The sequence below is a fragment of the Aristolochia californica genome, unplaced genomic scaffold (genome assembly GCF_029961685.1).
Source record: "Aristolochia californica isolate CCGP_79_NKW_82.1479 unplaced genomic scaffold, dmAriCali1.0.hap1 SCAF_1, whole genome shotgun sequence".
Lineage (NCBI taxonomy): Eukaryota > Viridiplantae > Streptophyta > Magnoliopsida > Piperales > Aristolochiaceae > Aristolochia > Aristolochia californica.
The window spans coordinates 54,989,020-55,005,537 of NW_027181770.1; the positions used below are offsets into that span (position 1 = coordinate 54,989,020).

The 16,518-nt window shown below is 37.5% G+C and overlaps 2 protein-coding genes across 3 annotated transcripts; both read left to right on the top strand.

Moving 5' to 3' along the window:
• The first annotated feature begins 4,932 nt into the window (after positions 1 to 4,932).
• LOC137961256 (uncharacterized protein At3g27210-like) lies at positions 4,933 to 8,194 on the top strand. The gene is made up of 3 exons (XM_068808365.1): positions 4,933 to 5,301; positions 7,035 to 7,115; positions 7,361 to 8,194. Exons 1-3 carry the CDS (start codon positions 5,082 to 5,084, stop codon positions 7,801 to 7,803), a joined length of 744 nt encoding a protein of 247 aa, XP_068664466.1. The 5' UTR covers positions 4,933 to 5,081; the 3' UTR covers positions 7,804 to 8,194.
• Positions 8,195 to 9,177: 983 nt separating this feature from the next.
• On the top strand, positions 9,178 to 16,318 carry LOC137961272 (translocase of chloroplast 90, chloroplastic). Of its 2 annotated transcripts, none has more exons than XM_068808366.1 (3): positions 9,178 to 9,398; positions 13,679 to 13,803; positions 13,941 to 16,318. In XM_068808366.1, exons 2-3 carry the CDS (start codon positions 13,680 to 13,682, stop codon positions 16,184 to 16,186), a joined length of 2,370 nt encoding a protein of 789 aa, XP_068664467.1. In that variant the 5' UTR covers positions 9,178 to 9,398; position 13,679; the 3' UTR covers positions 16,187 to 16,318. The 2 variants fall into 2 exon arrangements, with proteins under 2 accessions (XP_068664467.1, XP_068664468.1); XM_068808367.1 differs by lacking the exon at positions 9,178 to 9,398 and adding an exon at positions 9,761 to 9,805.
• Positions 16,319 to 16,518: the final 200 nt, after the last annotated feature.

Below are 16,518 nucleotides of genomic sequence, written 5' to 3' on the forward strand. Positions count from 1 at the left end.
ACATAAAACAAAGTTAGAACTGTGAAGTATATAAAAATGATTGATCTATACTTTGACAATACAATCTCAAACAAACATGATAGAATGTCAGGAACGATTTAACGATCAAATAAGAACAATTCTGCACAAATTAGAACTAAGATAATTAACAATGTAAAAGTAAAAGTTCAAGACAGTTATTGCTCTTTCCAAACCCACAAGAGATGAGCCTTTAAACACAAATTCGTTCTCCATGAATGATTTGACACTATGAGGCAAGTTGGGAAATGGTTATTGTTGTCGACAAATGTGTGACCAGATCAAGCTTCAAAAACTTCTTTCCCAATGTTTTGGACAAAACCCATTGGAATGGAGGAATGCATTTGAGTGCATTTTCTTATGCTGAAGTTGGTCTAGTCTCTTGTCACATAAACCCTAGGCATTCGAATGTTTTTTCTTGACTTGGCCATTCGAATGCATATTGAACTGATGCTGGCATCCCGGGATTTTCTGCTCCTTTTGGATGCACCTTGGCTTTTAAATGCTTCGGGGGCTGTTGTTCCATTCTTGTGATTCGTTTTGAATGCAGGTTGGAATTCAAATGTTGTGGATTAACTCAGAATCCTTCAACTTGGAGTCGAGAAACAACTCCCACCATCATTCATCCCCAGCATTTTATTCATATCAGATGCCGTGATTTCCACCTTTCTCCAAAAACAACTGAATGCAGCACTCTCATGGAGGGGAAATGTGGGTTTTAAACCCTCATGTGAGAAGTCCTATCTCAGTACAGATAACCCATTTGTTAGTTTTCTGGAGCCTCCAAAATTCGTCCATAACTGCTACTATCCCTTTTCCAATAAATTCCTTAAAAACGAACTCAAATAATCATTCGGGTGAATAGGATCATATGCCCCCTCACCTTATACCTTTCTTTTACCTTTAATCAGATTAGGGACGAGATTTTCTACCTCTGACCACGCGAGCATAAGATAAGAGAAGGATCCAGCCGGTTGTTGTCAACGGGCCAAATTTCTGCTGCTTCTTTGAAGGTTTTCTTGTTTTATACTTTGATCTGCGAGGCAAGGACTCCATGATTTGGGATTATGGAGAGATTGTACAGAGATTTCGAGAGGGAGGGAAAGATTTTGGCAAAAACTTTTTCACGCGGGAAGAGGAATGGTCCAAATGACCAATTTTGGGCTCGGGAAAGATATAGCCAGATACTGAATATTCGGATGCATTACTGCATTCGAATTATTTTATACAAAGTAAAAAGGTACAAGAACGTTAGAATCTATTTTAATTATATATCAATTCTTTTTACTGTAATTAATTTATTTTTTCTCTTTGGATAATTTTATTAGCATATTTAGAATCTTCTTCAGGTATGAAATATACTTGTACAAAACATCCCTTGTTATCATTTACGGAAACTGAAATTATCATAAAAAATTTGGCCGATAGAACTAGATTATGATGTGTCAAGTAATTTTGAAGAGGCACACACAAACAAAGATTGAAGATTTGAAGAATATCGTCTAAGTTGTCTAGAAATATCTCAAGAACTTTAGCCATGTATAAGGACAAATACTAAACTTCGATTTAAGGTATACAAGAGCATTGGAGCTTTAGGGTATTTGATTTTTCAAAACCATGTTTGATCGATGCATCAAAATGTTTTAAACTTGAAAAAATCCTTAACCAAGTTATCATCATGCTTTAAACTTGATTTTTTTTCATTCGGGCATATTAGCATGACAGATCGTACCTATTGCATGATCTATCATATAGAATGCAGTTTGACAAAGCACATAAAACATGATTGGTCAACCTACTTAAATTGATATATCAATGGGCTCCTCTTGAGAAATTGAAAATTTGAATGCTCGATGGCTTGGCCTGAGGAACTCAAAAACATAGTTGTTAAATATGGTATGATCAGTCATACCTTTCTAGTGATCGATCAATACTTTCTTGCTAGAGTTGTAATCTAGTTATATAATCTTAGGGAGAAATTTGTATCGTGTACTCGTGTATTACACATGGCATAAAAGAGAGCCGAAATCTCTTTTGTGTAAAATTTCAGGTAATAGAGCTTATCAGTGAAATTTTTCCTAGCATAGGTTATTAGACAGTAATTACCAATAGGAGAACATCGAGAACAAGAATTATTTTGTCTTCTATTTTTATGTGTGCTTTTATTAATTATTTTATTTTAATTTGACATATAAGCACCAAATCGTTTATTTTAAATTTCAATTCACCCCCCTCTTGAGAAGCCATGTGAGCTAACAATTGGTATCAAAACAAAGACATACTTTGAAATCAACTTCTATTTTCATGTTCTTACTAGATTCCATGGCAACTCAAAACAAATTGCTTCTTCCAATAGGGCAATCACCTAACCGTCCCCCAATGTTCATTGGGACAAATTATAGATATTGGAAGGTAAGAATGAAATTCTTTCTTCAGTCAATGGATTGTGATGTTTGTCATGTCACCAAAAATGGACCATTTGAACCACTAAAAATTGTTGTTGGTCATCTTATGTCCTAGGAGTATGTGGATTTGACTTGGGAAGAGAAAGACTAACTTAGAACAAACTCAAAGGCCTTAAACCTGCTCCTACGTGCCTTGGGTCCTAACGAGTTCAATAAAGTCTCAACTTGCCAAATTGTCAAAGAAATTTGGGACAAGTTGGAGGTAACCCATGATGGAACTACTTGGGTCAAGGAGTCTAGGATTAACTTACTCGTCATTGACATTACCAATTCAAGATGAAAATGGGGAAGTCTATTGCTGACATGAACTTTAGGATCACCCACATAATTAATGAGCTCAACATACTTGGGGATGAAATTTTTCTATATAAGAGAAATGACAAGCTCCTTAAGGCACTTCTAAGATCATGGGATATGAGGCATAGCGCCATTCAAAGAACATGGATTTTAGAACCATGAGTTTGGAAGAGCTATTAGGCACCCTTCTCACCTACGAGATGGAACCAAAAAAAGAGGAAGAAGAGCAACCCAAAAGGATAATTTTTCTATCAAACCTAGTTGAAGAGCAGATATGGAAGAGTCTTACATGTCTCTCACATTTAAGAAGTCTCACAGAGCAAAAAATAATATGGTAGAGTCTTACAAGAGTCTCATAGGTGGAGATCTCACAGAAGAGTCTCAGTTAAAAATGTTTTAATTATGTAAGTCTTCTATTTATTTTCAGTTGTTCAATTGTTCTAGGATTTATCATTTAGTGTTTAACTTTGGGTATAACTAGGATAATGGTAGTTTAATTCTAATTAGATTCCACTTGTTTCCTCTATTATAAATAGATGTTCATTGTACTCAATTACAACAAATCATTGAAGTATATCTCTTTTCCATAAATTAAACATGGTATCAGAGTACGTTATGTGAGTTAACTTGGTCAACCCGTAGAGATAATGTGATCTTTTTTTATCTATCATATCTAGTAGTTTAGGTTTGTATTCTAACTTTTTTCTTTCTTTCCAATCCCAGTACATGTTGTTTTTTTGGCACTCTCACCTCCATACTAAATTTTTCAGATTATAAATTATATATTAATGAAAAAATCTTCAAGTCTATTTTCCAATGAAAAAAGAATTTTTGGAATTAGTGTTTTCTACAAAGATAAATCGATATATGAAACAACAAAGGTCAGACTGCAAGAGAGAATCAAGCAATAGTAGAAAGCTTCAAATTTTGAGGCATTTTATGCCATCAATAATAAGGCTTTATATGGAGAATTATATGTCAAACTATATATTTTTAAGTCTATTTTCTTACCTATTAAACCAATTTTCAATCTGAGTTTTCTAGAGGGAGATATCAATATCGAAAGAGTCAATGGTCATTATGGTCAAAGAAGAAAGAGCACTCAAGTCGGCTAAATTACAGAGTCTGGAATATATCAAATTATTTCTCTAAAAATAAGTATATTTCATGTATAAATCTTATACATTAATGAAATTTATCAAAGTTTATTTTCATAAGGAGAAAATTTCATGTCATTCTGATTTATATGGAAGGAGATATTCGCATTGAAGTCGTCAACCATCAAGTTACTAAATGAAAGAAATAAAAAGGTCATAATAGATTTAAGAACGAAGTTTTTTATGTCAAATTAGGTATCAAATTAAATCTCTCTGAGTTATGTTCCTTTACTATTACAAGATGTCAAAGAGTCTAATATGACTGATCTAGCCAAGCAAGAATTGCTCTAAAATTTTCATCAAGATCCCCCTACAATGCCAAATAATCAAATATAGCACTACAACACCGGCAAGCCCAATGAATCCCTTACCTATCCCAGAAAAAGTTTGGGAAGATGTATTATTGAATTTGTGAACAATTTTATCAATAGAAAACCATTCATATCTTAAAAGAGAAAACCATGTAGATTGAAGACAACCATTCTTTGAACTAAACTATTTTTCTCTATAGAAAAAAAAAAAAAAAACAGATTGATCAATCAATCCATCGATTAATCTTTTTGGGATGAGACATGATAGAATTTTTGTTCGAGGGGATTAATTCCACTTCTATCTTAGTCCTAGTGTCATGGAGAGTCATTCGAGCGGAAGCGACTAAAGTAACTTGTCCTTAAGTTACTCTCCTATGTTGGCCACACCAACCCTAACTCGAACGGTTGAGATAGTCGTTGATTTGATGACTGAATGATTGACATAGTGATTCACATATTTTTCACCAAATAATTTTTCATATTGGATCAAGCATATGGAAACCAAAGCCCTGTCTTCCCTGTCGTCTAGTAATTGTTAGGCTTTACCATGTGAGGACGCTAGGTAGTCTGAATACCCAAATAACAAACCAGTATTGCCGTGGCCCACAGGCGGGTTTTGTGAAATCCATAACTTTGCTTTCAAGGTCAATCGCCCTCTTTTGATTTTCACTGGAAGCAAATTTCTTTCCACTGCGCTAACTCTGAGAGCCAGAAAAGCACAACAAAAAGAACATTTCTTTGTTCTCTTCTCTCCTCCCTCTGTCCCTCTGTCCCTCTGTCTCGCTGCAAGAATCTCTTGCCAGGTTTTCGAATGTAAAGGGATCTCTCGAGATATGGGTTCTTGTATTTCAGTCCATAAGGACCCGGATTCGGGCATGAGAATTAGACTTTCACTTGGTTCTAAGGCTAAGAGTCTCTTGGCTCCATCGCCAACAAAGAAAACAATGAACGGGGAAAAGCCAGTTACCAGGTTCGGCCCTGATTGCAGGAAGTTAGCCGACCAGTTGGCTCTCAGTGATTCTCCGTCGCCGATTCTGATGGACAAGGAATTTGGTATGATCTCGTACTTAAATTTTGTAGTGTTAAATTTTTTGCTTTATTGCATTTGTGTTTATTTTGACTCCATGACTCTGGCTTAGATCAGAACTGGACTCGACCACCCCCTACTTTGCTTACGATTCTAACAGCTATACTGTTTTTGATAAATTTTATTGATTTTAAATTATACGATTTAAGTTTCTGGTGGTCAAGTACATGAAAAATACTTCTTACGCCAGTTGTTGTTCGCCGGAATCATTTTCGTTTTTCCTTTCTCTGTGTTTTTGTTTTAGTTTTCATTTTGCCGTAGTCAGGAGAGAGTCAGAGAGATAAGATCTAATGCTAAAATTCATACCGTATTGTAGTTTCATTAAGATGGATGCTGTTCATTTGGGAATTGGTCAGTCTTTTGCTTTTAAATGGCTAATTGCCAATTGTTGACAAAACATATTGTAGTTGTTGCATCGCTTCTGTCAGTGTGGTTTTTCATTATCTGTGATGTTAATTTCCGTTTCGTGGAATTTATGCGTCTTTTGGTGTCATTAACGGCAACTCCGTTTGGAATCTTTTGTCACCCGTTTAGTAGCAGCTGTCTGGTTTTCTCACATCTTGTAATAGGAGTAGCATCAAAGAGTGCAGCTATGGCTTTTTCTTGCCCCTTCGTCGCAGTTTCTGAGGATTTGCCCAATCATTTGGTAAATATGTTGACACTGGTGTGGATTCTATGTTATTAAAACCATCATGCAGAAGACGGACTCACTCTGATCCTTGCTGTGGATTCCTAATCTTGTCCACAAATCTTCAAGTTATGATTTCTGCATCACTAAGCACACATCTTTAATGGAATTTTTTGCTTTAGATTATTAGTTAATGTCCTTCTGTTTGCTATTTCCATGGATGATATTACCTCTCGAGGAGAGAGGACAAGAAATTAGAAGAACAATTGATTCCTATGGTCTTCTTATAAAACTATCGCATTGTATTGCTATTTGACTCCTATCTGAACTCATATTTGAACTTTGCTACCTCTGAAATCAAGTATGACATGGTTGAGCCAAGTGTCTCAATCTTGTTTCTGCTTTTCTCAAGAACATTTCTGATTTTTGTTAACCTTCTCAATTAAGTTTTTATTTCTAAACTTTAAATGCTAACTGTAGCTTACCATCCTCTCAGCTACTATAATCTGGGTCTTCGGTCACCTGATTCACTTTAATGCATTTCATATTTATCTTCTCAAATTTCCTGCAGGAAAAAGAATGTCAGTCAATGGCAAAAAGAAAATATTACAGAAAATTTGGGATGATTTTTAGATAATGGCAGGTTTTGCTTATTGGAAACTATTATTGGCATTCATGTCTGAGGAAACCAAATCGATTAATGAATAGCCAACTAGTACTTCCATGTAACTATCCAATTAGTGTATCTGAAGAAAGCCCTGGAATATATTGCACAAATTACTTGTAGGCTAACAACTGGTCTGTTTAATGCACAAATCATTTGTAAGCCATCTCCAAAAATATACAACATTTAAACAAGAATGGGAAAAGCATACAAATGCATTTGTGTGGTATAATATATTCTTGATCATGCTATCCTGTGATATTGATTTTGACATGAACTTCTAATACATCTTTCACTGTGCTTGGGCATGTTCTAATATTCCCACAGCTTATCTCAATCTAACATTTGATAAGTTGTTTGAACATTTTTCTGCTTCAACTTGGAATTTGAAAACTTGTGGTTCACAGGTAGCAAAGAGGAGGCCTTCTTTGACACAACGGCCTGGTTAGACTCTGATTGTGAAGATGATTTTCTCAGTGTAAATGGAGGTAAGTCCCGCCTCCCAAATTTATGCGGTGTGATGAAAACTATAGGTGTTGTGAATCCAAAGTTTGAACTAATTGAGTCAACTTCTAGTTTTGGAACACCGCTGAGCCCATGATATGACTCAGTTGTGTTGAAATTGAATGGCTTCAGGGGCATGCCTCTCAGCTAGAGTTAGTGTTTAATGTTATACTTTTTTCCTGAGGAATCATATGATTAACAGTGAGAAACTTATTTTTCTCCAATGCAGAATTTACCACATCCAGCAGCAGTACTCCAAACTACCAAAGAAGTATCCCTGGGACTCCCCAACGCAATAATGCTTTCTTCGTTGAAAGAATACCTAATGAAAAACCAGAGCCTTCTCCTACAAATAAGAAGACGAAATTGGCCGATCTTTTCAAGGATAACTTACAGGGCGAACAAGTTTCAGTTGGTCAGGTTATTGACAATGGAAAGCTTGAAGTTAATAACACCCATGCAAGTATACCTCAAAAAATCTCAGATGGGTCCCCTCGTGTGTTAGGGACCATCTCTTTATGCAGTAGCGAGAGAACTCCTACCAAGGATTTCAGACGGGATAAAGAGAAAAAGGTTAAGGCTGCCCAGTGTTGTCTTCCAAGTTTAGTCACTAGTCTTAGCTTCAGTGAGAGAAAGAAGCATCAGAGTCCGGCTCACCACAGTGGTGGATAGGAATAATAGATGCAAAAGCGAGCCTGAGTGAATAAGGACATATTGAGTTTCCTGTAAATAAAGGAAGCATCCCTCTTCAAATCCTTGAAAGTCAAATGAGCCATAGAGGAGCGCCTAGGCGATCTGGTTCTTCACTTTGACAGTTCTGGTAAGATCCATGATGTCGTTGTGATTTGTGAACGTATCGAGCTTATACTGAATGAGTAGGCAGATTTTCTACAGTGTGTAAAGTAGAAAACAAGTGTCTTCAATCTAGTTTTGTTTTAAAACAGTTACAAATATGAAACTTTTTACTCTTTTTGTTTGATGGAAACTTTTTGTAAACAAACCTATGTAATGTAGACCCCTGTAATAGTAAAGATGTCAAAATGGAGTGGCCATTTTTCCCTCATGAATTAGGTTAGCTCTTCTCTTGTGTTTCCCAGAAGATAGGACTGAGATTCATATTGACATGATTAAGGTTTAGGCTGCATATCTGACACAAATTTCTTCACAGTATAAGAAATCTGCAATTGGAAAATGTCCTGATAGCTTGAAGCTTCTTCATTTTCTTTAGAATCACCAAATTGGGACTCAGCTGTGTCTGCTACTTGAAAGAACTGTTGTGGAAATGGCTTTGAAGCCAAGCAAGGAGCCCTATACCATCAATAAGTTTGGTTAGGGGTATTAACTTTATCGGTATATAAATAGGATACTTCATTTACATTCAGGGTCTGTTTGGAATCCCATGGAAAAGAAAAAAAAACCATTATTATTCCCAAAAATAGTTTGTGAAAAAGAGAATTTGATCATAACATCGAAGATGGGAAGCAGAAGGCGATCACTCCTCTCCTCCCGGTTTTGAAAGAAGCTCCATTTTTTCACTAACAAGGAACTTTTGGGAATTTTGGCAAATTTGATTGTAGTGGCCATTAATAAGATATAATTCACATTACTATTATCCTTTTCATTTTAAGAGTGATTGATCCAAGATAAAGTTTTATTATATATAAATTAATCATCTCCTTCTCTTAGATTTTTATTTATTTTAATATTAATAGCTGATAAAAATAAAAATTAAAAAGAATATAAACTTAGAATGCATAAGATAATAAAATAAATATAGAACAAGAAGAAATTAGTTTTGAAATCATTTAATTTAATTCTGATGGTAAAAATAAAAATTGGGCTGCACTTAAACTTAAATGAACTTAGATTCGTATGATTTTAATATTTTAATTTCTATTATGTATATTAATTTTATTAGTTTAAAATAAACATTTTATTTATATACGAAATTGTATTCCTTCCATTGGATAGGTTCGTGATTCGAGTGTATAAATGGGTGGATCGAATTGACCAGTGAGCCCTGATTTACCAGTCGTGTGTCGGCAACGGAGCACGCAAAGTCTCTCCACAATTTGGTTGTTGGTGTCTTTTATCCGAATTTTCATCAACAAGAGAGAAGAACACAACCTGGGAAAGTGACCAAGTTTTGCGATGATGATAACACAGCAAATACTTGTAACGGAGGAAAGGGATAAGAGAATAAGAATAGCAAGCGGAAAGGGCATGGAAAGACATATATGAAGCCTCGCGCTTCTGAATAGTTTCTGGTAAATCCTTTTCTTTTTCTGTCAAAAATTTTGTTGCATGTTTGTAGGGCTTCACATGTTATTATGGTGTGCAACTTGATCTAGATGATAATTTTGTCTCGTGGGGGCTGAGTCTCATCGGACCGACTGATTACTGTCCATTTCTTTTATTTGGTAGCTTTCTCCCGGAGGATTAACATTGACGGCCATCCCCGAATGGCTATCTGTTAATCTTTTTTCCCTCTTTATGATGCTCGAAAGTTGAAACAATTAGTCATTCGATATACCCCTATGATGCGCCAAAGATTTAGTATTTATCCTCTTGTTCTATATACAGCTAGTTATTTCTGCATCTTTGTGGTTATGTCAATATACAGGAACTTGTTTTTGCGTCTTCTATCATTAAAAGGATGTTTCAGTGAAAGCAGGTCGGTCTTTCGATAACTATTCAAGTTGTAGATATCAAAGGTGCTCAGATTATGTGAATTTATTTGTCTTAACAGCTGCCAATGCGTGGGAAAGCCGTTATTTGAACTAAATAGTCTTTAAGTAGTTGGTAATGATGACCTAGCAGGTAACTTTATTATCCAGTAAAAAAATGCTCTGAGAAGGAGGCTCCTCTTCATCTGGATTTTGAAGCAGTATCCAAAGTCGAAAACTTGGAGTGAATTGTTTAGAGGTTTTTTTTTTATCTCTTTCTATTAAAAACTTGGGCTAACCTAGTCTGCCAAGAGGAAGTTGACCTCACCCAGCAAAACTACGTTTGTGTACTGATCTGGCCATATTGATAAATGTATTTCTTCTTGTCAAATGACTGCTGAAGTTTAGAAATTTCAGCTACTTTAGCACTGTTAAGGATATGGATAATATATTTTTCTTAATGTATTTGATCCAACGGACCCAAGATATAGGGAATTTGAATGTAGTCTTAGTTAGATAGAGGAGATACTGAAATCCCAGCTAAATTAAATCACCGATTGTCTAACTTAGCCATTAGATAAGATTAAAAGCCTTTGGTTTCTTTTTCTTTCTTGTATTCTTTTTTCGTATTCCATGTCCATGAATCACCATTTCAGATGTATTTATTTAAAAATGTTTATGGTAACATGGTGTTTAAGGCAGTATTGTAAACATAGTAGAAATGATTAATTTTTTGTAAAATGTTTAACTTGTCATGTTTTTGCTGCCACCAAGTTGGTAGACCCTTATCCATATTCGTGCCCTTGTAAAATAATGGATACATTTAAAGAAATGTACAATAGATTATTTCTCCTTTTTTTTCTGTTTTATGAAACACCGAAATTTTTATGAAGAGCAAAAAGAAAAAATACAAGAATAGTTCTCAGGCAAATTGCCTAAATGATAGTAAATAAGCTAAGAGGAATCTTCATTAAAAAAAAAAATGCTAAGACGAATCATTAGAAAGATAAACAACAATGGTGGGATGTGAAACTCCCATTCTCGCCAATTGATCCTTGTAGAGTTTGCTAAACAAATAACACAGAGAAGCAGAAGGAAGATATGTTAGCAGGACCTTTGTGCTTGAGTTTTTGGTAGTAGATACACAGAGAAGCAATAACAAAATAGGGTTTCTCTTGGCTTCCCTACTCAACCACGAATTCTCTTTTAAGTAGATGATTACAAGCCTAACATTAACCCTAATTGCTATTTAATGACCATGTTACCTTTATGAACTAAAGTAACTCTATTTATGTTTCACTTTTACCCAAATTACATAAATAACCTTGTAAAATATATAATTGTCCACAATAGTTGATTGTGCTCAACATTGCTCCCCTTCTACAAGAACCTTATCCTCGAGGTCCAGCTACAACTAGTGCTACTTGTGTTGTCGATTGTTCCATTGTGTTGAGCTAATCAATTTGACTCTCCCGCCCCTACTTAACCAACACCAAGGCTCCCCCCTATCTCAACCAGAACCAAGACTCTCCCGCAATTAGCCCCTCCTACCCCTCGGCCCAGACAATGTGCTTCCTCTTCTTCACACTCAACCCGATTCCCAATCGCATTCCGCAGCTATATCTCTCCTCTTCAGCAGGCGTTACGCTCAGATGGATCCATCCCCCCCCCCCCCCCTATGCTGCCTGCTCGCCACCTCTACTAGCCACATACCAGCGCCAATGTCGCATCGCCTCTAGAGCCCCTTCTCCTGGGGAATCCAGCAGCATGCCTCACTACTCGGCTGATCCGGTTTTGGATGATTTCTGTTTTCCCATGCCGGATGACTAAACACCCAATTCTTTTAGTCTTTGAACATGGAAAATTTGGTGAGGGAACTTGGAGCCGCGTAATGGATTTTGCGAAGAGAATGGGAGTGACCTATAAACGGTACCCATCATGCAACAAGCCCAATTCAGGAGTTAACTGCAAAGGAAGAAAATGATTGTAACTTCATGGAATGTACGTGGCATTGGTTCTCCTCGGATGCCCGCCACTGTGTGCAGTCTCCTTGCTAAGAGCCACCCATCAATTGTAATATTACAAGAAACTAAATGTCAAAATCTTTCTAACTCCCCTGTTCATGACTTATGGGGCTGCAGTAATTTGGAGTGACTTACTATTAACATTATTGGTTCATCCAGGGGAATTCTCCTCCTATGGAACTCATCTGTTGATGAAATCTTGGATCACATTATTGGATCCTTCTCTATTGGAAACAAGTTACAGGACAGATGCACTGGGTTTGTTTGGGGCCTTGCTGGAATCTACGGGCCCACTCGTTACTGGGAGCACTGCTCCTTTTAGGAGTAACTCTCTGTTCTTCTCCCCTGCTGACCCATCCCTTGGGTCCTTGATAGGGATTTCAATGCAACTCGATTCTGCAGCGACAATCTCCCCCTGCAACCAGAATTTCCTCCACTATGCATCACTTTACAGAATTCATTAGATGCTTTGAATTAGAGGAGATCTGTCTTTCCAGGAAATCCTTCACCTGGTCTAATGGGCAGCGACCGCCCATCCTTTCTAAGCTGGACCGGTTTTTTGCCACTGGTGATTGGGTCAGGATCCATGAGAATGTCTGTGACTTTGACCATTGGCCCATCCAGATTGACACTAAATTTGACAAATGGGGTCCCGCCTCCTTTCGGTTTGACAACACTTGGCTGATGGATAAGCACTTTGCTAACCGTATCAATGAGTGATGGGCGGTTATTGAGGACCATAATTATGATGGTTGGACCTTTCCTCGCAAGCTAAAGCGCCTCAAAGAGAAGCTCCAATCTTGGTCATCGGAATGTCACCTCTTTGCCACTTCCGATAAGTCCTCGCTCCAGTCTTAGATTGCTGGCCTTGATTTGATGGAGGAGCAAAGGTACCTTTCTTACTCTGATTTCTGTCTTCGTGCTGACCTTCAAAGAAATTTCTGTCTATTATTCACACCGAGCTGGTGCAATGGAAGCAACGGGCCCAATTTAAGTGGCTGGCCGAAGGCAATGCCAACGAAATTCTTTCATGCCATTGCCTCGGCTCGTCAGAGGACTGAGTTATTTCTATGTCTATTGACAATGAGGTTACCTCGGATAGGGCCTTGGATAGGTTCACAGTTTTATGGAGCAGTTTCTGATTCTTAAGAACATCATCAAAGTCTTTATTTTTGTGGGGTTTTGTATTTAAAGGGCCTCTCCTCTGCCTTATTCTGTAATGAGACCACATGATGCAACCCCGAAGTGAAGTTGTCTTACATTTTTGTAACTTTCTTAACAGTAAGCTGGCTGAATTGGTTAGTTTTGACAATATTTGAAGCCTCACCATTGTAATAACATCTGAAATATATGAATAATCCATTTTTCTCTGTGACTCCCCCCTCTGTTATTGGCCTCTTTGATTACTTAGGATGTAGCACACTTTCTTCTTGTTCTTCTATGAAGCAAATATTTTTGCTGCTGCCATGTTTCCCGTAGTGGAAAAGTTGATGCTGATACGGTGGAACCCAGCAAATAAGTTTTGAACATTACTGATAATATCTTGGACAATCTGAAGTCATCCATCTGCATCCACTTTGTTAAATCATTGGCTGCATATAATTAGAGTGCTGCAAATTATTGTTCATTTGCAAGGGTATAACACTATGCTTTTTTGGCGTTTTGTTTGTTTGAGATTGCAAGACTAGAGGAGGGGCGAGGGTATAACACTATGCTCATCTCTTTTCTTGTTTTTCTCCAGCTCAATAAAGCCTTTGTTTTTTAATTAAAAAAAATACTCTTTTAGCTTACTCTTTCATTCCAGAGCGTCTAATATTCTTGGAATGCCAATACTCATTAAGTATGTTTCCCTTTAAGGATGAAGGCCGTCAAGGATTGGATTTCCTGCCAAGTTGCATCTTCCAAGTCGTTGCTTTCAGCTAGACCTTTGTCTGGTGATTTCATTTATGGCGAATCTGTAGTTGAAGGATCAGAAGATCAAGGTGAAGTTATTTTGGGCTTCTGTTCATCGGATTTGGCCAACTCAATCTGGACCTTTTTTTGGGCTTATTTGTCTGTCGTATATTTAATAATAACTTGTTCTCCTTCATAATAAAAAATCATTTTCATCTGTATTCAGGTTCAACATTGGGCTCTGGGTTAAGAGAAAATGCATCTCCTGGTACTTCTAACTTTTATGTTGATACTCAAGTTCAGGAAAGTTGTCCTCTCTTGCCTCAGGATTGTCATCAATCCAATTCTGTCTCTAAATATGAGAAGGATGACCCTCTGTGTAAAGTTGAAGCGCTGCAAATTAATTATCTACGACTTATCCACCGTCTTGATCAGTCACCTCAAAATCCGGTTGTTGCACAAGTATTGTACCGCCTACAGCTTGCATGCCTTATAAGAGCTGAAGCGTGTGATGGAAGAAGGGTGAGTCTCAAGAATGACAAGGCTATAGCAATTGCTGCAGAGCTAGAAGGAGTTAACCATTCAGATTTGAACTTTTCTTTGAAGATACTGTTGCTAGGTAAAACTGGTGTTGGCAAGAGTTCTACCATAAATTCCATATTAGATCAAGAGAAGGCTGCAACAGATGCATTCCAACCTGCCACTGATCATGTTCAGGAGGTGTTGGGATCCATTAATGGAATTAAAATCACATTAATTGATACTCCAGGTCTCTTGTCATCTTGTGCTTATCAGCGTCAGAACAGGAAGATATTGCTGTCAGTGAAGAGGTTTATCAAACGATCCAAACCAGATATGGTCTTATATTTTGAGCGGCTTGATTCAATCAACACGGGTTACAGTGACTTTCCACTACTGAAGCTTGTTACAGATATTCTTGGTCCAGCAATTTGGTTTAATGCTCTATTAGTAATGACACATTCGGCCTCTGCATTACCAGAGACTTCTGATGGATATCCGGTCAGTTATGGCGGATATGTTGCTCAATGTACAAGGGTAGTTCAACATTACATACAGCAGGCAGCTAATGATAGACGAGTGGAAAATCCTGTCTTACTAGTGGAGAATCACCCATTGTGTAAAACTAATAATAGAGGGGAAAAAATTCTCCCAAATGGCCAAGTCTGGAAGTCACATTTTTTGCTTCTGTGTGTATCCAGCAAAGTATTATTTGATGCAAATGGTCTATTAAGATTTCAGGATAGCTTCCCTTTAAGGCAGGCAGGCTCTCGGACGCCCTCTTTACCTCATCTGCTTACATCTCTTCTGCAGCCTCACTCTTATAGTTCCAGTGAAGATTTGGATGAAGTTTCTGACTTAGATGAGGAAGATGAATATGATCAATTGCCCCCCTTCCGCTTCTTAAAAAAATCCGAGTTTGAAAGACTAAATAAAGATCTGAAAAAGGATTATTTGGATGAAATGGAATATCGAGAAACTCTTTATCTGAAGAAGCAGTGGAAAGGAGAGCTGAGGAGGAAAAGAGATATTTTGTTTTCAAAAGATAAAGCCTCAACAAATGATGCAAATTTTGAAACTGATTCGTCTCAAGCAGTGCCTTTGCAGGATATGGCCATCCCACTGAGTTTTAGTTCCGATAATCCTGTTTACAGATACCGTTGCTTAGCAAATCATAATGATCAATGGCATGTGGGACCCGTTTTAGATTCTCAAGGCTGGGATCATGATATTGGGTTTGATGGTATTAATCTAGAGGTTTCGGAGGACTTTGGAAAGGATTTACATGCCTCTATTGTGGGACAGATGAGCAAAGATAAACATGACTTTAATCTTCAGGCTGAATCTGCTGCTTCATTTGCGGATCTTCTACGTGGATCTCTCTTATCAGCAGGTCTTGGTGTTCAAACATCAGGTGGCAACCTCGTGTGTACCACTAGGGGAGGGGCAAAATTAAGGACTTGGAAGAATAATGCAACAGGATGTGAAGTTTCTCTTACCTCGGTAGGTGATAAGTATGTTGTTGGCGCCAAGCTTGAAGACTCTCTTGTTGTTGCTAGAAGGTTGAAATTTCTCCTGAACATGGGGCGGGTGGCAGGCTGTGGTCAAGTGGCTTATGGTGGAAGCCTAGAAGCAACACTAAAAGGTAGAGATCACCCAGTAAGGAATGATAAAACCAGTGTGGTGATATCAGCCGTGTCATTTGATAAAGACACGGTGCTGGGCGGAAGCATTCAGTCCGAGTTTCGACCATGTCGAGGTACAAAGTTGTCAGCCAATGTCAGTTTGAACAGCAGAAAAATGGGGCAGGTTTGCTTGAAGACCAGCAGTAGTGAGCATATAGAACTATGTCTTTTTGTTATTGTTCCGATTTTGAGAGCCCTTTTCAGGAGAAGGGGAAGTAGGACACTTTTGTCCCCTGTTGAAGAAGAGAAGACACAGGTCGGGAACTAGCTCAATTTTGTACTGTCTTAGTTTTATCGTATGTACGTGTAAACACCAAGGCTCTTTGAGCTGCATTTTGAGTAATGCTGGTAAATAATTGTACAGCGACAACATGCCATTGCTTTACGGGAAGTGATTTTGTGATCGTCAGCAAGTAATAGCAGCTCAATTCAATCCCAATTACATGATTTAGAAAGGATAATACTCGAGAGATGAGTTTGAAAGACTGCTTCGGAAAACCCCTCAAAGAGGAGCTAAATTCAACAAAACAACACTTCACAAATCAATTTTGAACTTAAGACTTTCTTTGTTTGATATCATCATATAGCACAAATTGATTA